Source organism: Mauremys reevesii, linkage group 9 (assembly GCF_016161935.1).
Source record: "Mauremys reevesii isolate NIE-2019 linkage group 9, ASM1616193v1, whole genome shotgun sequence".
Classification (NCBI taxonomy): Eukaryota; Metazoa; Chordata; order Testudines; family Geoemydidae; genus Mauremys; species Mauremys reevesii.
In genome coordinates this window covers 42810907-42831117 of record NC_052631.1, presented here as the reverse complement: position 1 = coordinate 42831117, position 20211 = coordinate 42810907, and the positions used below count along the sequence as shown (strand labels likewise).

The 20211-nt window shown below is 44.1% G+C and overlaps 2 protein-coding genes across 3 annotated transcripts; both read left to right on the top strand.

The window, feature by feature from the left end:
- The first annotated feature begins 976 nt into the window (after nucleotides 1-976).
- On the top strand, nucleotides 977-6638 carry OTOS (otospiralin). Of its 2 annotated transcripts, XM_039489627.1 has the most exons (4): nucleotides 977-1031; nucleotides 2111-2207; nucleotides 2541-2567; nucleotides 6304-6638. In XM_039489627.1, exons 2-4 carry the CDS (start codon nucleotides 2150-2152, stop codon nucleotides 6486-6488), a joined length of 270 nt encoding a protein of 89 aa, XP_039345561.1. In that variant the 5' UTR covers nucleotides 977-1031; nucleotides 2111-2149; the 3' UTR covers nucleotides 6489-6638. The 2 variants fall into 2 exon arrangements, with proteins under 2 accessions (XP_039345561.1, XP_039345562.1); XM_039489628.1 differs by lacking the exons at nucleotides 977-1031; nucleotides 2111-2207 and adding an exon at nucleotides 2424-2451.
- A 2950-nt stretch (nucleotides 6639-9588) lies between these two features.
- On the top strand, nucleotides 9589-15674 carry COPS9 (COP9 signalosome subunit 9). Its single transcript, XM_039486851.1, has 3 exons — nucleotides 9589-9737; nucleotides 12144-12216; nucleotides 14040-15674. The coding sequence occupies exons 1-3, from the start codon at nucleotides 9675-9677 to the stop codon at nucleotides 14075-14077; spliced, it is 174 nt and encodes a 57-aa protein (XP_039342785.1). The 5' UTR covers nucleotides 9589-9674; the 3' UTR covers nucleotides 14078-15674.
- Nucleotides 15675-20211: the final 4537 nt, after the last annotated feature.

Sequence of the window (20211 nt, the reverse complement as noted above, 5' to 3'; positions counted from 1 at the left end):
CGGGGGGGGGGTTTCAAACTAAGGTACGCAAGTTCAGCTACATGAATAGCATAGCTGAACTCGAAGTACCTTAGTTCGAAGCACTTACCCGTCCTCACGGCGCGGGATCGAAGTCCATGGCTCCCCCGTCGACTCCACCACCGCCGTTCACAGTGGTGGAGTTCCGGAGTCGACGGGAGCGCGTTCGGAGGTCGATATATTGCGTCTAGATGAGACGCGATATATCGAACTCCGAGAAGTCGATCGCTACCCACCGACCCGGGCGGGTAGTATGGATGTACCCTCAGTCTGTATGAAGCAGCTTGCACTCCACAACTGTGGGGCTGGAACATGAGTTGTGAATAGGGCTGCCAACTTTCTAATCACACTAACTCATTTTCACTGGACTGGGAAAGAGGGTTGGGGTGTAGGGAGGGTGAGGTCTCTAGCTGGAGGTGCAGGCTCAGGGGTGGGGCCAGAAATGAGGGATTCGGGGTGTGGGAGGAGGTTCTGGGCTAGGGCAGGGAGTTGGGTGTGGGGGGGGATGAGAGTTCTGAGCTGGGGGTGCGGGCTTTGGGGTGGGGCCAGGGATGAGGGCTTTGAGGTGCAGGAGGGGGCTCCAGGCTGGGGAATGGGGCCAAGGAATTCAGAGTGCGGGAGGTGGTTGTGGGTTGAAGCAGGGGGTTGGGGTGTAGGAGGGGGTGTGGGCTTTGGGCTGGGGGTATGGGCATAGGTGCCAACTTTCTACGGTGCTGGTGGGTGCCCATGTCCCCTGCCCCTGGCCCCGCCCCCACTCCAACCCATCCCCGCCCCGGCCCTCCCCCAATTCCAGCCCCATCCCTAAAGTCCCCGCCCTAACTCCACCCCCTCCCTGCCCCTATTCGATCCCTTCCCCAAATCCCCGGCCCCGCCTCTTCCCCCAGCACACCGTGCTCCCTCTCCTCCCTCCTCCCTCCCAGCCCTGCGAATCAGCTCTTTTGCAGCACAAGTGCTGGGAGGGAGGGGGAGAAGCAGGACACGGCAGCGTGCTCGAGGAGGAGGCCGAGGCAGAGGTGAGCCGAAGCAGGGGGGCAGGGCCACAGGGAGCTGCCAGCAGGTGCTGAGCACCCACCAATTTTTTTCCATGGGTGCTCCAGCCCTGGAGTGTGCCTATGGGTGTGGGCTCTGAGGTGAGGTTGGGGATGATGGGTTCAGGGTGTGGGAGAGGTCTGTGGGCTGGGGCAGGAGGTTGGGATGCAGAGGGGGTGAAGGCTCTGGGCTGGTGGTGCAGGGTTTGGGGTGAAGGAGGGAGCTCCGGGTTTGGGGGGCTCAGGCTGGGGCAGGAGGTTGGGGCTCAGAGTTATTACCTCAAAATTTACAACAAATGCCAACCAAAATAACCCGAGAAGACCTTCTCCCATAGAGAAAAGCATACAAATTAGAGAGATATTGTAAGCAGCAATTATTGAATTAGCTGCTGGATTTTTTTCTCTAGTTTTATACTATAGGGATTTTATTCCCAGTTTATCTAGACATTTCTGACCACAGATGGCGCTGCAATATATTATAGATGTGTGCAACTACACACTTTTAGATTAGGTTGAAAAAATCAGATTGGTGTATTAAGTAAGTGACGTTCCTTTCCTTATTCCCCACCCTTCTCTAAATAGTGGTGCTATTTTATAGCAATAGAAACCCATTCAGATTTTTGCAGTTGACTCAGAGCTACAGACCTCTACTCATTTAAGAGAAAGGTGGGGAAAAAGGTAATGTCTAAAGTGAAACTAAAGTAGCTACAAAACAAAATAGTTCCAAGACATTTAATTTCATGTCAATGCAGGTGAACTTTTATTATTTTTTTTAATCCAGTACATCAGACCTGAGTACTGCAGTTCTTTTAATATACTGAAAGTTTTTTGCAGTTAACAGATTTGATAAGAACAGCCATGCTTGGTCAAAACAATGGTCCCTCAGACCCAATATCCTGTCTCTGGCAGTGGCCAGTGCCAGGTGCTTCTAGCAGTTGGAGGGTTAGAGACACCTGGAAATATAAAAATCTTATTGCCACTTTAGTGAAAAATAGATGATTCCAACTTTTTTGTATAGAAGAAAAAATGTATTTTGATATATTCTGCTCTATTTCATTTTATAGAGTCTATTTCAGAAACAGGAATAATAATTTGCAGAGACCATGAGGTTTATCTTTATTGGATTAATTGCCCTCTGCATGCTGATGAATGCATTAACAGGTAAGTTAACTTTTATATTTATCCTTTATTTTTTTCCATCCGCCTTAAATATTTTAATCTAGATCTGTTGACTTGCATTTGATATAAAATGTTATTAATACACCGGTCACATTTGCCTTCATTATTAGCAAACAGTATTCAAATTGTATCATGGAGTGACTGGAAACAGAGAATTCTTTATTCAGCTGTTTCAAACACAGAAGTTTAGCTGTCAGTAGGCTCCTATCAATGCATTGCAGAGCTGGTCAGCTTCTGGGCTACACAGCACCTCTTTGTACACTGCAAACCCTTCCATCTGAGACCTACTACTGATTATTTCTTATTTATTTACAGATGCCCGGCCAGTACAGGATGAAGATGGTAATGCTTTTCAGACTTTTTCTCCTTCCCCCACTCCCCACACCATTCCTAAAAATTGGAAGAGCCACTTGTAACTGGCGGGCCCAATCCTAAGTGCATTATAGTCAGTGGGGAGACTCCCATTGACTCAGTGGGCTTTGCATCAGCCCCTGATATAAATGTTTTCATCTGTTGCTGATAGAGTATGAAATAAGAAATAAATAAATAAATACATGAAGTGCTGCTAGGCAATTGATTAAAAATATAAACTTTACGAAGAGAGAGGATGTGTTAGCAAAGTTAAAATAAAAACAGCAAAACTGATAGCTAAGGCATGTCCTTCAATGATCACCAAACTGTGTGTTTTACAGTGCTATCATAAGTTAAGAAACACCAGACTTTTAAATATATTAGACTTGCAGGAACCTCAGGATGCATGTCTACTTATTGGCGAGAAATCCCAACTTCCAAGATAAAAAGCTTAAAATCTACAAATGAGCACACAGCCAATTTAAAAAAATATAGGAACACATCCTCAGCTGGTAAATATCAGTATAATCTATGGAGCTATGCAGATTTACATCAGCTGAGGATCTGATCCATAGTATGCAATGTTTGCCTTTGCTTTAAAAAAGTCATCCTAACAACATTTCAGTTGCCTTATTGATAGGTTTTGGTGCTTTGGATGGTAGCTAGTTATTCCTGAGGACAGCATGGGGAAATTGTGACAACCATATATTTGCTTAAATTCTTATTGAGAGCAAAGAGCAGCAATGCTAGACAATTTTTCTAGCACTGCTAGAAAAATGCTGAACACAAACACTATACGGCGTTCATTGAGATGTGTATTGGCATGAGAGTGAAGACTGTCTTGGATCTGCTGATATCCAGTAACGTAACATTCCACTGGAAACAGTAGTGCCTATCAAAACATGAACCTAGGTGGACAATGGGGAGGTGGCATGGAAAGAATTTGACTATGTTAATTGAAAACAAACACTTTTTTTTAACTCCATGCAACAAGCCTCATTGGCTTGCTTTAATTACACCTCACAACTCAATTTTTCTGATCATTTTTTTCTGTGCTTTAACAAATGTGTGTGCAATAGTTTATTTGAACACAGGAAATATTGTTTGATGCAACATCACAATTAAATAACCACACATCTCTTCTCGGTGTGTATTTTACAATATAAAAACCTAGCTGGGGTAATATTTTACAGCAAATGTTTTTTTATTTCACATTGTGCCAAGGAGCAGACTGCAGCATGAACCTAGAGATCAGCTAATACTCTATTCCACAGACAACAGTGGCTAATTAATTTGATTTTGTTTTGTTACCATCTGTGACTATGCACTGCAAATTCTATCTTATGAAATTAGGAACTGATCCCAGATTGGAGAGAACTGCTAGTTCCCATTAAAGGGTCTGATCTGAAGCTCATCAAAGTCAATAGAAACACTCACCACTGATTTCAATGGGGTTCGGACATAGCCCAAACACTAGCGGAGCAGTGGTCTTCATCCAGCAAAGCACTGAAGCACACATTTAACTTTACCTTTGTAAGTACTTCTTCAGCTAAATTCCACATATGCTGAAGTGATTTGTTGGATCAAGGCCCGAGGGTGCTCAGAACCTGGCAGCATCAGGCCCTGAGCTCATTGAATTGGCAACTCAAGTCCAGATTATTTTTTATGTCCTCTTTAAAAACAAAGCCAAAAACTGTCTGTCTGCCAAGTTGGAAGTGTCTGCAGCTGCTGGACACTTCCTACTTGGATCTCTTTTTCCATCTCTTTAGCCTTTGGTTTCTACTATCTACAGAGAAGAGACATAATTCTGAGGCTTCAGACTTCCGCAAGGCACCTTAGACCCCGATGCTGATATTTGAAACCTTCCCCCCGTGCCTTGCCCCTCTCCCAGCAGAGCCCTATTGATGCAAGAGTCAACCTGCATGGATCCACTTGCATGATCACCTCTCAGAGTGGGTCTGCTGCTATTCCCACTGTGTATGAGAAGTATCAGAGGGGTAGCCGTGTTAGTCTGGTTCTGTAAAAGCAGCAAAGAATCCTGTGGCACCTTATAGACTAACAGACGTTTTGCAGCATGAGCTTTCGTGGGTGAATACCCACTTCTTCGGATGCAAGTGTATTCACCCACGAAAGCTCATGCTGCAAAACGTCTGTTAGTCTATAAGGTGCCACAGGATTCTTTGCTGCTTGTGTATGAGAAGTCTCAGGATGTGGCCTGTACCAAAGGCTGGAAGCTGTAGCCAAATAAATGTTAATAATGTTATCATGGAAAAGTATAGAAGAGTTCTCTGCTATTCACAGTTTAAGGAGAAATGGTTCCAGTTTGGGATCCTCTTAACTGATAGCAAAAATGAAACTTGGCTGGAATCCCAGCAGGAAGGACAGGGCACTGCTGAAAAGTATTCCACAAAAATCATTTGCAATGTGTATAGGAGAAGCCATCTTTATTTGCAGAATAATTAATTCAAGGTAGGAGGGTCTTGGAAGGCCTTGCTGTATAAAGCCATACGATGCCATCAATTTTCATGCAAAGCTCCCATTGGTTTCATTTCTCTATGAAATGAAATATTGAGCGCAGCATTTTCAGTTACACCCTACTCAATTTGGAGTACTTCTAGCTAGGTTAATAATGGCCATACTTTACTTTACAATCACCAGGGTCGCCCAGAGGGGGGGGCAAGTGGGGCAATTTACCCCAGGCCCCGGACCCAGCAGGGGCCCCCACGAGAGTTTTTTGGGGCCCCTGGAGCAGGGTCCTTCACTCGCTTTGGGGGCCCCGGAAAACTCTCGCGGGGCCCGGAACCCCGGAGCTTCTTCGCTCCCGGTCTTCGCTGGCGGGGGGTCCTTCCTCTCCGGGATCGAAGGACACCACCCCCCCCGCCGCCGAATTACAGCTGAAGCTGGACCCGCCGCCGGAGTGCAGCCGGGTCTTCGGCGGTAATTCGGCAGTGGGGGGGCCCTTCCGTTCCGGGACCCGCCGCAGAAGTGCCCCAAAGACCCGCGGTGGGGGCTGCACTTCGGCGGCGGGTCCCGCTTCGGCGGTAATTCAGAGGAGGGGGGTCCCCGCCGTGGGTCTTTGGGGCACTTTGGCGGCAGGTCCTGGAACGGAAGGACCCCCCGCCGCCGACTTACCGCTGAAGCGGGGGTCCCCCGCCGCTGAAGACCCTGGGCCCCCGGAATCCTCTGGGCGGCCCTGACAATCACTAAGTGGGTAAGCACCTCAACACCCCTGTAAAATAGTTCACAAGGACTATACCTTTAACTATATATTCCTTTCCTGTCCCAGGCAGAGGAAACGTGGTTGAGGGGGATGGAAAAGGTGATTTAAAGCCACCTTTGCCTGACCTAATTTTGGACTAGGCCTAGTCCCCAACCAGCCCACAGCACAAAGTAGAGCAGCCCCAGTTCTAAGTTGTGCCAGCTTCTAACAGCCCTCTGTGGGCCATTATACCAGACCACAGTGTACTTGGACCATGCCTTCTTTAACCCCCTCCCTGCTCTACTTATCATCTCCCATGCACCAAGGGCAAAGGAGTGGGTAGTGTAGGGCTTTTACATTCACTGTCTGCCAGGCCACAGCCCTAGAGAGAATCAAGGCCTGAGTGAGGGTGAGTGACCTGCTTCATAGTGAGACCTAGGACTAGAACCCAGGAGTGTAGGCTCCCGGTCATGCTCTAACCAACACATTTCATGTTATGTTAATCTAATTCTGCAATTTTTATTGTAGACCCGTATGAGGAACCTGCAGCCCTGCCATATTGGCCTTTCTGGTCCAGTGATTTTTGGTCGTACGTGGATTATTTCCGGACCTTGGGAGCATACAACAGAATCAACGAAATGGCCAGAACCCTGTTTGCTCAATACCCTTTTGGAAATAACCTTGGTTATGATGTTCCCTACCATGAGCACTAATGATTTTGCTCATTTTGCTAAAGCTAGTGCTGAGACCTTTAAAGGAATTTACTGCTGCCAGTAAACATGCCTGACTTGCCCATTCAGTCTATGTTGTTTCAATGTTTTTAAACATTAAACATATTGTACAGCGTTTCCATATTTGTAAAATGGCAGATAATTAGTCCGGCTTTTTCTTTCAATATAGTGTATTCTTTTGTGCAAAAATTAAAAATTCATTAATTTCAATCCTGTTTTTGGCTGTTTGTATTTTAAAATGTATAAAAGTGCCCATTGGGTAGTCTCTGGACTTTGACCAATATATAAAGAGTAACATCAAAAACTTGTTGACCCAAATCACCATAAGAATCCTCCAACCCCATAATCACTCCCTTTTTGCAAAAACCAAGAGAAGAGATTAGTCTTAGTCTTGTTGACCAGTACACTGGGGTTCTGATAACCCATCTTGGAAACGGAATTCCACACCAAAGGCCTCCACTGACACTGCTTTGCCACCTGCTCCCTGAATTTTAAATTGAGAATTTGTAGTCCCAATTCTCCACTACGTTTGACCGCAACAGTGCAGAGTTGATTTTGGCTCCCTCATTCAGTGCAAGTTAGTGCAGAAGAGATCCCACTCTAATTTATGCTGTTGCTACTGATGGCATAAAGTCCTTTACACCAGCAGAGGACCAAATATTGGGCAGGGGATACTTCTTGGCACTAGTGGGAGGGATTATCACAGGCTGTGCTTCCTCACCCTGGATTTCTCTCCGCAAGTAGTTGGCACATGCTCTTACATAAATTCACACTATACACTTTTGACAACATTTTAGGCAGCTTCATGTCCCATTACCATAAGGCTTTTCTCAAGTCAGTGTATTCTCTAACCACAAGATGAGAGGATGGGGATAGAGATCTCATTTCTCTGGACTTCTGTGTCTTCTGTCCAGTTTCAGCCCTGCTCTCACCCTTCCTGTCTCCTATTTAACAGTCCCCAGCTGATAAGCTGATTGCTGTTAACTGGGGATAGCTCAATGGTTTGAGCATTGGCCTGCTAAACCCTGGGTTATGAATTCAATCTTTAAAAATTTGAGCAGGGGGTTCAACTAGATGACCTCCTGAAGTCCCTTCCAACCCAGTGATATTCTATGAATTATCTCCCAGTTTGGCTTTTGCAAGAGCGCTTACAAAGTGTGCAGAGTGGGACCTAGCCCAAGGCTATTCCCACTTTGTCACACAGATACACTTCCTCCACTTGCTGTACACAAGCAGAGAGACCCCCTACACAGGGGGAATGCTCTGCTAGAAATCTCGAGCCAAGTCAAGGCCACTTTGCACTGCATAGCAATGGCCTTAGTAGAATGGACAATCTAGGACTGTTAGTTCAAGAGTCTCTATTAATCTCAAGTGTCATGCTGGCAGCTAGAGAGGGAGGCAGTCTTGCAGGTGGCCGGAACCCAAAGGGATTCTGAGTGCCTTCTATCTATATTTCTTATTCATCTTCATCCCTTTCCTTTTTCTATTAATGTATTTTTTCCATAAATGATGTTTTGAAGACACTCTCACCACTAGTTGAACCAGTCTTCTACTTATCTTTGCATTAGCGCTTCGCTCTATTAGCTACAAACTGAGAATAACCTTTCTAGAGGCAAAAAAACAGTTTAAGGCTTGGTTCTCTAATGCTTTGCATCTTGTGTAGTCATTTACACCTTGGCAGAATGGACATAAAGTGCTACCATTCTGATTTGGTTACCTTTTACAACCACCCTGCACAGGTGTAAATGACTCAACAAAGTTACAGGGCAATGGAGAAATAGAACCTCTGTCACCAGAATATCACAGTATAAGTCTCTCCTAAACAGAAGCTGCCTAGCACAGCAAATTATTTATGGTAGTTCAACAATAAGGATTATCCTACCTATTTTAGGTCCTTATACGGTACCCATTACTGTAACATCTTGGTGTCTCAAAATCATTAGTATATGTATCCCTACTAAACCCCATGAGGTAGTGAATTGCTATTATTCCCATTTTACTGATGAGAAACAGAAAGACTAAGTACTTCACTCAACATCACACAGGAAGTCTGTGACAGCCCATCGACCTAGTTACTGCCTTTTGAGGACGTGGATTTACTACAGTGATGGAAAAACCCCTTCTGTCACTGTAGCAAGTGCCTACACTACAGAGGTGTAGTGGCAGCACTGCAGCCATAGCGCTTATAGTGTAGACGTACTCTTAGAAAATAAAGGCCCATTTTCAAAAGTGACTTAGGCACTTAAGGAATCTATGTGTCACTGAACATCTTTGGGACCTAAATGTCCAAGTCACTTTCGAAAATGGGACTATGTCAGTTAGGAGTGTGATCTTTTCCCCTGTATAGTTATATTGGCATGGCCCCTAATGAGGGTGCAGTTTTGTCAATATAAAGTGCTCATACCAGCGTAGCTTATCCCCATTCCTGTATGGGAACAGTTATACTGGTATCAACCTAGTACTCCTGTCTAATGGCAGCCACACCAAGAGATCGTACTGCATTATGCCAGGGCAGTTAAAGTGGTACAGCTTTGGTGTGCCAAGGTCTAAATCACTTCAGTGCTTTCAAAAATGTTGCCGTGGCTCTTCTGCTGAACGTGAAGGGGGGATTTTTTCTAACCCTATTGTTGGCGGGCAGAGGGGTAACTAAGAAGTGGCAGGAATTAGGCTCTGGTTCTGGCCTGATGACCAAGGGGAAAAGTGTGCATCTGGCAAATGCTGCTATTGACTGCAACTCCCCCAGGCCACGCAAGGTGCACTGGAAGCCCTAGCCGCACTGCAAAGGGTCATGGGAAATCCTGTATAGTGCAAGCAGTCACCAAGCGCCTGGACTGATCATAGCTTAGGCCTCCTAGGGAGCCCCTGCCCCAACTCGGGCCAACCGGAGCCCTGAGCTGTGCTTCCCCTCAGAGGTCACGAGCCCTCTGCTCCTGCTCTCCCCAGGACAGCCAGGTAGTGCTCGGGGGCGGGGCAGAGCTACAGTGGCAACCGGGGCGGCGCCTGAGGAGGCCACGCCGGCACCATAGAGCGATCGGTCCTCCCGGCTTCCAGAAGGGCCACGAGAGTGGAGCTGCGCAGACTCTCCTTACACCGGAAGTTGGCGACTTGAGCTCAGACCGGAAGTGGTTCGAGGGGGAAGGCGCTGCCGGCCGGGGCCACTCGCGAGCGATGAAGCCAGCAGTGGACGAGATGTTCCCCGAGGGCGCGGGGCCCTACGTGGACCTGGACGAGGTGATGATGCTAGCGGGGGGTGCGGCGCGCGGAGCCCCCCTCCCCCCCCGTTGGGGATGCCTCGGGCTGAGCTGGCGGTTAGAGGCTCGCGCTGGGGGAGCGGCGGACGAGGGGCTCGCGTTGCGTTACGTGTTGACAGGACGCGAGTCTGGGCAGCGGTCCCAGATCTGATTGGCTGGTTTCTAGCGCCTCCTACAGGGCGGGGCACCGCGGGTGGTGGCCGTTCCCCCCCTCGGCCCATCTGTGCTCCGCGGGAGCCTTCCCGCTTCTTCCCCCCGCGGGGCCCTAGCGGCTGTGCTGGCCTGGCGCATGGCGTGGCGCCTCCGGCTGCGCGTCTCCCTGGGCCGCTGAGGGCCCAGACCTGGCCCCGCTGGGGCGTAGCGTGGGGGCTCCCCAGCGACAGTTAAATGCAGGGCTGTGCTCCAAGCACCCCCTAATCCCTGGCCTAAGGCCGAGCCCTGAGCTGACACCACGTGCCTTTGGCGGGAAGCCTTATGTCCCCAGTGTTAAGCGGTGCCCAGTGACAGTCCTGTGCACCTGCTGGTTGCATGCTCAATAAAGGGACCCTGCTCCTCAGAGCCCCATAATCCCTGGCCTAACGCTGAACCCTCAGCTGAAATGGAGAAGGGTAAATTGCAGGGGTCCCCCAAGGGTCTGTACTTGTCAGCATATTCGTAGGTCATCAGAAAATGGATAAACAGTGAGATAGGAAAATGATACTAAAGTGCTCAAGTTAGTTAAGTCTGAAGCTGACTGAAGAGTTACAAAGGGGTCTCACAAAACTGGGTGACTGGGCAACAAAATGACAGATGAAGTTCAATGTTGATAAGTGCAAAGTAATGCACAGTGGAAAAGAGTTATACATACAATATGACGGGGTGTGAATTAGCTGTTACCACCCAAATTGATCTTGGAGTCTTTTTCTGAAAACATCTGCTCAATGTTCAGTGACTCAAAAAAACTAATAATGTTTGGAACCATTAGAAAAGGCATAGAGAAGAAAACAGAAAATACAATGCTACTAGATAAATCCATGGTACTCCCACACCATGGATACTGTATGTAGTTCTGGTTTCCTTAGCTCAAAAAAGATGTATTAGAACTAGAAAAAAGTAGAGAGAAGGGCACAAAAACTAGGAGTATGGAACAGCTTTTTATGAGGAGAGATTAAAAAGACAGGGACTGTTCAGTTTAGAAAAGAGATGGCAGGGGTGGGCAGGAGGGAAGAATATGATAGAGGTCTATAAAATCATAAACTGTGTGGAGACAGTGAATAAGGAAGTGTTATTTACCCCTTCACATACCATACAAACCAGGGGTCACACGATAAAATTAAAGACGTACATTTTCACACAGTTCACAGTCAACCTGTAGAACTCCTTGCCTGGAGATGTTGTGAAGGCCAAAGTATAAATGGGTTAAAAAAGAATAGGTCAATTAATAGCTATTAGCCAAGATGGTCAGGGATGCAGTCCCAGGCTCTTTGTATCCCTAAACCTTTGACTGCCAGAAGCTGGGACTGGACAACAGGGGATGGCTAACTGAAAAATTGCCCTGTTCTGTTCATTCCCTCTGAAGCATCTGGCCTAAGGCTGAACCCTTAACCGAAACCACACAAGTGTGATTCGAAGTGTTACATCTACAGTGTTAGCTGATCCCCCAGAGATCCCTGCAACTGGGAGAGAAAACATTTCTCTATTATCAGTGTATTTATTTTGTCATTAGACAACACTTTGTTCTAGTGCTTAACTACCCTTACAGTTAGTAAGTTTTTCCTGATGTCTAACCCAAGTCTCTCTTGCCGCAATTTAAGACCATTACTACTTGTTCTGTGTGCCAGTGGTTAAAAATTTATCACCTTCCTCTTTATAACAACCTTTTATGTAATTGTTTTTATGTAAAGTGCTGACTAGAGTGGAAGAATTACTTCTTGAGTCTTGCTTACAACACTCTTGCCAATACATCCCAGAAAGCTGTTTGTTTTGTTTTCTTCACCCTCCTCCCTCCAACAGTACATTACTGTGGTGTTCTATGTAAGCATCACAGTGTTTGCCTAGAATTTACTGCAGGATTGGGATCTTGGTTATCTCTGTCACACTTCCACTAAGAAATTTAGCATATGACAGGCTAGGAGAAAATGAAGGTTATTGCTGATAAAACAAGCTAAGTTCAAGCTCCCTAGAAGCAGGAGAAACAATCATGCCACTCAAATGAGTTGTACAGATGGCAACAGAAGAGGGAAGAAGATGGGGCAATGTACTATACCTCACATGTTAATTTGATAGGTATGTAAATGTTTGTATGAATGATCAAGATAATTAAACGTATACAAAGCTTTAAATAGTGAATATTATGATTTGCCACTAAACTATGCACAGTAGATGACAAAACACTGTTCTTTCTTAGGCAGGAGGAAGTACAGGTTTATTGATGGACTTAGCAGCTAATGAAAAGGCAGTTCATGCAGATTTCTTTAATGGTAAGGCAATTCAACATATTTCAGTTCCAGCGCTACTTTATTTTTATATTTTAGTTATTTTATATTTAGTTATTAATAGTTTACAGTATTTGGTGCTAGAAATTAACAACCAGAATCATTAGTTTGGGAAGCAAGAATAGCCAAGACCAGCCTACCTTTGATTTTATCTCCAGTAATGTAGCATTATAGCTTCTGCCATATTTGAGATAAACCTGCTTTTGGGTTATTGTGTTCTTTACATGTCTTGAACTTCAATTTTTGAATGGAAAAATTACATTTTGTGATATTTCAGTTTGTACTTTGTCACATTTGTAATAATTAAATCACATTAAATAGAAAACTGGGCAATGTATAAAAATTGCTTGTCTGCCTCCACCTCAAAATGAATTTATCAGATTTGGTCATTCCAAATGAAATTGCCCGATCATAGTTGCATGACTGACTCTGTGTTAGTAACTTTAACTAGCAGTATATGGAAATTGTTTACCAAGTTATTGTTTACAAGAGATTGTCTCATATATCAGTACCTCAAATCCTTTACATGGTAAAATGGATGGATGTGACTTTTCAAGAATAGCCAGTTGCATAGTTGAGGAATAACATAACTTCGTATTTGGCCAGTTTTGGATAGGAAATACAACGTATGCCTGGGCAATACGCATTTTCCATGTTTGGTAAATAATACAGCTTTGACAGCTATACAGCAAAGAACTGACAGAAACCCATGGTATTACTAAAACTTGCTGTGGTTGAGGCATCATTGTCACAAACTATGGAAAATGGTTGATCTAAAAAATGTCTTGAGACTATTTAGGGTTTCTGTCTGTGTCCAAAGTGTTTTTAAGTTTTTACATCTGGTTAGTCAACCGATAAATTAAAGTGGTTTTACTTGGAATTACCCAGTTTTTTAGTGCGTATGTCTTACAACTGAAAGAGTGACTGCATAGAGTAGAGCCAGGCACAAATGCCATGCAAGCATCTCCATAAAGTTCCCCCAGTGCATTTAAGTCAAGACATTGGAATAGCAAGGGGGTCAAACCTTGGACCTCTCCTAAACAGAGATTGTGAGTAATAGCAAATTGTATGGCAATATTCTCACATAAGCAAGTGTCCAACAAGGACTAGGTTTCAATGACAAGGCTCATCTGTACCTGAAACCTTGACAAGGTACAAACCCCAGATTTCAATGCACATCATAACCCCCCCCCCAAGCTCTTAATAGAACAAAGAGTGCTGGGGGGTTCATCAGAATCATATTGTGGTGAGATTACAGTGTATTCTTAGAAAAAGAAACATGGGAGTAGCAGACATAACTATGATCTGAAACCCAGGGTCCTGAATCTGCAAAGCTCTTAAGCATGTGTGTCAAGTTCTGCTTGAATTAGTTGTATATTATCAACGAATGCCCCAATCCTGCCAAAATGTATATACATGAGACCAGTTACATGCTTAAAAAGTAAATACTCAATTGTTTTGCTGAGTAGAGGCAGAGTGCTCTGTACTTTGCAGGATTGAGCCCTCTTGAACACAGTGCTCAATCAGTTGATCTCTAAAGAACTTCAGGCCTTAATCCTGCTCCCATTAAAGTTAAGTGGCAAAACTCCCACTGAGTTCTCTGATGCAGGATAAGGGCCTCAGCTGACATCTTGGGTCTGTCTTTTTTTTTCCTCCTTTTTTCCTACAGTAAATTACTTGTAATTTTTATACTTCAGATTAATTTAGTTTAAAATGTATGTGCCTTCAGTCCAGAGTGATGAAAAACTGTATGTAAATAGCATATGCATGGGTACTATATTAATTTTCTTTTGTTATTTTCTGAATAGATTTTGAAGATCTTTTTGATGATGATGACATCCAGTGAAATTACTCTTCCAGCTATGCAATGCTAAGGTGTGGAATCCTCCTGTAGGATTGTCTCCTGTTCGTTTTTTTTTTTTTAAAAACCCAGAGAGAATCTGTATGTTATCTCTAAAGAGCCACTGGAAACTAGAAGATTGGTAAAGATGACAGAAGAAAGGAGTTGCGAACTGTTATCACTAGGTTACGTGTAGATTTTCTTCAATTTTATTTGCTGATGTGCTTGTTGAATAAAATATGAACAAAATCTCTCTCCGGGATGTACTTTCAGTTTAATAGATGTTGTCACGGACTGAAATTCCCTGATGAGCCATAATTTTGTAAAATCATTCACCATTACTTTTATTTATTAGGCAAAGACAAATTGCAGGATTTACCATCTGCTAGATGAATTTTGTTTCTCATTGTGTGGGATTAAGCTATCCAGTCTTTCTCTGAGTAAAACATTTAATATATTTGTGTTTTTACACATAGCGCTATGAAGGGAGTGTGTGTTTTACAATTTCAAGTTTTAATATCCAATTTCTATAGCTATTTTAGCTTCCGTCCAGGACATTTTTTTTCATTAACAATAAGTACAGCAATAATGTAATCTTAAAATACTAAAATGAAACCTAGATCATACTATAGGAATATTTCGTGATCCTAGATCATACTATAGGAATATTGATTTAAAATACCCAGATCTATTTTAATGTTTGAAAATAAATTCCTCCTTCACTGATGTGCCAGAATATATTGTAATATTTTGTGTCTCTTGAAGCAGTTGATGTGCTCATAACCCTATTGAAGAGTACAGACCATGCTAAAGTGGACTGTACCAGGCATACATTTTATTTCCCACCAATTAGTACAATTTATAGTTAAGAAAAGCATGTTTGTGTGCCTGCTCCTCCAAGTGTTCAAATACTGAGTTTTGCAATTAAGTTCAATGTACAATGGAAGTTTATAATTGGTATATGTGTTTTCATATTCAGGAATGCTACCCAGTTTAATCTTAGATTTGACTATATCCCATCATTTTTAATCAGAAAAACTAACCTTTGACTGTGATCCTTATTCTGGACTAAATTATGTCCAGGCTGCTCCGTTATAACTGCCCATAGCCTAATTGTAACCAGGATTTTGACCCTAATTGTTGTATTTCACATTCCCACACTCTGACTAGGACAGTGCCCGTTTTATTAGAGTGAGACCTTTCTCTTTATATTTGCCCTTACTTGAGCAAAACTCTGACAGAGCATGTTGTCTTTGTTTAAAAAAAAAAGGTGAAGAGCTAGTGTCTTTGCCTTCCCTGGCTCCATTTGCATGTCTAAACCATGTAAATTCAAATTCTCCTTTTGGCATCTCTTCTTTTATACTTTTCTTCATTCTGAATTGACAGCAGTATCAATGTCAGCTGTAATTTCCTATGTGGCCTTTGTAGCTGGACCCTTGAGCCCTACACAGCTATTGACCTTCATTTCCTTTTCACATGTGACTCCTGTTTACAAGATTTGAGGAGGTTGAACTAAAGGCCCCATAATTCCTAAATTTCTCCTATATCACTGAGAAGTGCTGCTATTTTACCATACTGTATAATAAAGCTTCAGTTTACTCAATTCTGTCTTTCCAGCTTTTCACAGATTATTCTGTGCATGGTTTGATTATTTTTATCTTGAAGTACTACTTCTGGGGTAATTCTGCATCACTGCACGTGCGCAGAATTCATGTCCCCTGCTGATTTCTTTGCTTCCCTGCAGAAAAATGACTTTCTGACAGGGAAGCAAAGGGAAGCTGCAAGAGCACCACTCCCTAGCAACGCAGGTTCATTGTTTCAGGAACCCGGAGCAACCAGCGGAGAGGTAAATCACCACTTGGGTAGGGACACCCTAGTCCATGGCTCCTGTCCTGAGCCAAGATCAGTTGCTAGTCTCCTCTGGGCTGGAGTTAGGAGAGGATGGAATTTCCTCTTCCCCTGCAAGGAGTGGCTGCGGCTGTGTCACACCCACCCCTAGAAACCTCCCATGCTTCCTGCCCCCATTGCTCATCAGTGGGAAGAAGGGGTCACTATGGGGAGCTGCTCCCCCATCTACCCAGCCCCCCATACATCCAGACCTCTCATGCCTAGACACCCCTACCAAGCCTCACCCAGTACATCCAGAACCCCCTAGCCTTCCATACCTGAACACCAACCCAATGAACCTCAACCCTTGCATCTGGAATCTCCCTTCACCCAGACCTTCTGCCTCCGAACCACCCCTCCTTCACTCAGATTCTCTGCCTCTGGACTCTCACCCCTGCATGCAGACAACCCCCCATTGAGCTCCCTGAACTCAAGCCCCCACCCTAATGCCCCACCCCCTGCACCAGCCTGAGCCCCCACATCCAGGCCCCCATGCCACTTACTCCCAACTAGCTGCACCCAGGCCCCCACCCCACCAAGCCCCACTCCCCTAGCACCCAGGCCTGTCTCCTGAGTCCCCCACACTCAGACCCCTCTGCTGAGCCCCAACCACCTTCACTTGGAAGCCCTTGCAGAGTCCCATTGCCTCTGCACCTGTAACCCCCCCCCACAATGAGCCTCTGCGCATCCAGATCCCCCCACACCTAAACCCCACACAGCTGCCTGCACCCAGATTGTCCCACATAGAATCCTCTCACCCAACACCTGAAGTCCCCTCCCCCCCAAACTGATCCCCTCACACTTGGATCAGTAGGACCCAGGCTTGTGGACTCAGTGTTTCTAAACCTGCGCTGGAGCATCGACACAGCATTGTGAACTTGGGCTTACAATTTCTGGAGCTGGGTCTCACAGCCATGCTAACATGTCCATGCTGCCCGCCACAGACCTGACTCAGGTCTGCAACTTGAGCTGCAGCCACACTGCAAAATAACAGGGGTTGGACCTGAGTCTGATTGGAACTTGGGGTCTGACCTGCTCCCTGCAGCAAAGTCCTAGGACCTGAGTCCTGAATATTTGCTGACCCGTGTCAGACTGGTTTGTGTGTGGACGGAAGGGGGGCTTAGGCTTAAACCTGAGTCAGAGCCCAGGCTTAGGGTGCAGTGTAGACATATTCTCATTGACTTCAGTCGCTGCAGGTGTGTTAGTAGTAGCCGTTGTTGCAATCATACTGATAGTCCAAGTGTTAGTTTACAGAATGTAACTAATCCCGAGTCTGAAAAGGGATGCTAAATGTAAATGGCTGCTGGGTTGTAAGGCGGTAGCAAATATTGAGATGGTGTGTGTGTGGCTGGCTGGCTGTTGGGGCAGCTATTTTAGCCACTTGCTTCACCTATGGAACTGTTGGCACCAGCTTCATCTGGATTGTGTAACTTTTCCTGATTTCTCATAGGGGATGCTTCTGAGGTTATTTTCTGTCTTATATCAGCAAAGAGCTGTGGCATATCTAGGTATTCACATATTTGCACACAGATGCTGTCAAAAAGCAGTGCATCCTGCTATGTCAATATACTAGTAGTAGTTAATCTGAATCATGTGAATTGTCCGCTATTCTTTCCAGCTCCTTCTCTACGCAACAACATGTTCAAAGATTAAAATCAAGAGCCGGCTTAAAACTATCCAGGGCTTGAAACACATGCTATCTATACTTAGTCTCCTTTGTAAGCTGACTTCAGAGTGAAAATTTCTCTCTCCTAATAGGGTGAGAATGGAATACAGTTTCTGCTCTTCAGGAGGGTTATAGACTCTTCAGTGAAATTTCTCATCAGGAACTATAACTTATTGTTTAGATTCATTTGGGGATAATATTAAAAAGCATTGGTTAACTTAAGCACAGAATGCACTTGATCTTCATACTGTCTCTAAGTGAACCCATGGTGAGACTGTTTTCAGTCTAGTTCAGTGGTTCTCAAACTTTTTTACTGGTGACCCCTTTCACATAGCAAACCTCTGAGTGCGACCCCCCCCTTATAAATTAAAAACACTTTTTTTTTATATTTAACACCATTATAAATGCTGGAGGCAAAGTGGGGTTTCGGGTGGAGGCTGACACCTCATGACCCCCCCCACATAATAATCTCATGCCCCCCGAGGGTCCCGACCCCCAGTTTGAGAACCCTCGGTCTAGTTAGTCTGCAGGCAATGTCCTGTTGTCAGGAAATAATTGTAGAGTCCAAGCCTGTCCAACAGAGGTTGCTTTAAAAGGGCATTTTGTCTGCCTCAACCATTTCATTACCCAAGGTTTGAGTCTCTGTCTTGCACCTTGTGAAGTTATTTACGGCAGTACAAACGAACTGTATCTGAATGAAAGGTGAATCTGATGAGGTAGCATTTTGCACCAGTATAAATGACTTTACAGGCTGCAGGGCAGTAGAAAGTCAGGCTTCGGGCCCCGTTAGAGATACCGATTTTGATGGGAATTAAGTGCCTTGATACCTTTGAGGATCTTGGCCTCAGTGTCCAAATAAAGGTCCTGCTCATCAAAAGACTTACGCGGGTGCTAAACTTTATGCACTGTGAATTATCCCATTGACTTCAAAGGAACTACGCATGGGGCACATTCATCATATACATAAGTCTAGGTCAGATTGGGTCCAAAGTGCTAGTGCTCTATAGCAGGATAGTGTAGTGCAGAGATAAAAACAAATCATTGCACAGCACTAAATCCAGCTTGTCCTGTGATATGCCCCTTCCCAGAAATCTGATTTCTCACCTAATATATGTTATGTTAGAGAAAAATGTAAATATGTATATAGTTCAAATTTAACAGTTCTATTTCTATTAAAGAGACAAAAGAGCCAGGCTACATCTTGTCAAATAATTGTGAGGATCTACTTGAAAGCAGCAGTTATAAGGCTGCAAGGAGTTTGCTCTCTACTCTGTGTACAGTATTTCTGCAGTACCTCTTCTGAACTGACTACCAGCTTAGCAGGGGAACCTAAAGTTCCAGGGCTGTAGACAAGCTCTCATAAGATTAATAAACAAGATCTATTTTAGATTTGTCATGGTTTTAGTTTTGTTTGGTTCTTTTATGATGGAGTTAATATTTCTGAAGCTGAAAAGAAAAGGCTGTGCCATAAATATTGCATATGAATAATGGAAATCCACAGTAGTTTCTCAATGAAGAAGGAATTGATTTGGATCAATATATCGAGGCCTGGCAGAATTTGACTTGTATTTGTTTATAATTTTGACGGATAATATCAGTGTTTACTTTTAATCTTTTTTTTAGATTTTTATTGTTTTAAATGTTGATAGCTGTGTGAAATTTTGGGATTGGTGGGGGGTTGTCCAGCCAATTATTGAATGACAGTAGACATTGCTATTCAAAAGTTAATTTATGTTGACAGTTTATGAAACTTTATCAATATGCCAAATGTATAAAGTAAATATCCTTATATCAACAAATTATACCTGTTTTTACTATTTGTTCTCTAATCTATTTGTAACAAGCCTAATTCACGGGATTTTAACTCAAGAATCTCAAGCAGCATTTTTCTTTTTCTGTATATTTTGATTACTATTGATTGAAATATTTTTTCATCGCTATGTGTGGGTACGGTGAAATGGATGTTTATCAACATTTACCAATGAAAATCTAACCCTTCCAAGCCTAAATATATCAATTGACTTAATCTAGCTTCCTCAGTCTGTGAGGAATCTGGTAATTACCTTCTCACACATTCTAAATACAAATTTATTCAGCATATCAAAACACACACAGTGACACTATTCTCTGAAAATCCCAGTTATCAGAGAAGTGAGGTGAAATGTTCAAGCAAAGTCAGCACTGTCCCTGGAAAAAACAGGTACAGTTTAGACTGAAGTTCTCTAAGCAGGGGAGGATTTGCAGAAAATATGTGAGTATTTCTATTTTTCATCTTTCAGGTTTGTAGTTTGTATAATTTATCTCACCTTTGCCAGGCAGCATTGTGAAAATTCCCTAAACACCACTGTAGCTCTTGGCCCCAGCTATAGACAAGGTGGGCAGAGCCTGACTTAGGGGCAAAGGGGCAGTGGTTTTTAAAAGCAGTTTTTAGTCCAGCAGATTGGCAAATAGGCCCCTTTCTTGTGAAAAACATGTTCCTTTTTAAAGTACTGAATTTCCTATTTAGAAAATTTCCAGCCAGCTTCACCTTAGCCAGCTGCGCATTGGTCCAAGGGATCCATACAGGAATTGTTGAGTGCAGGGAATC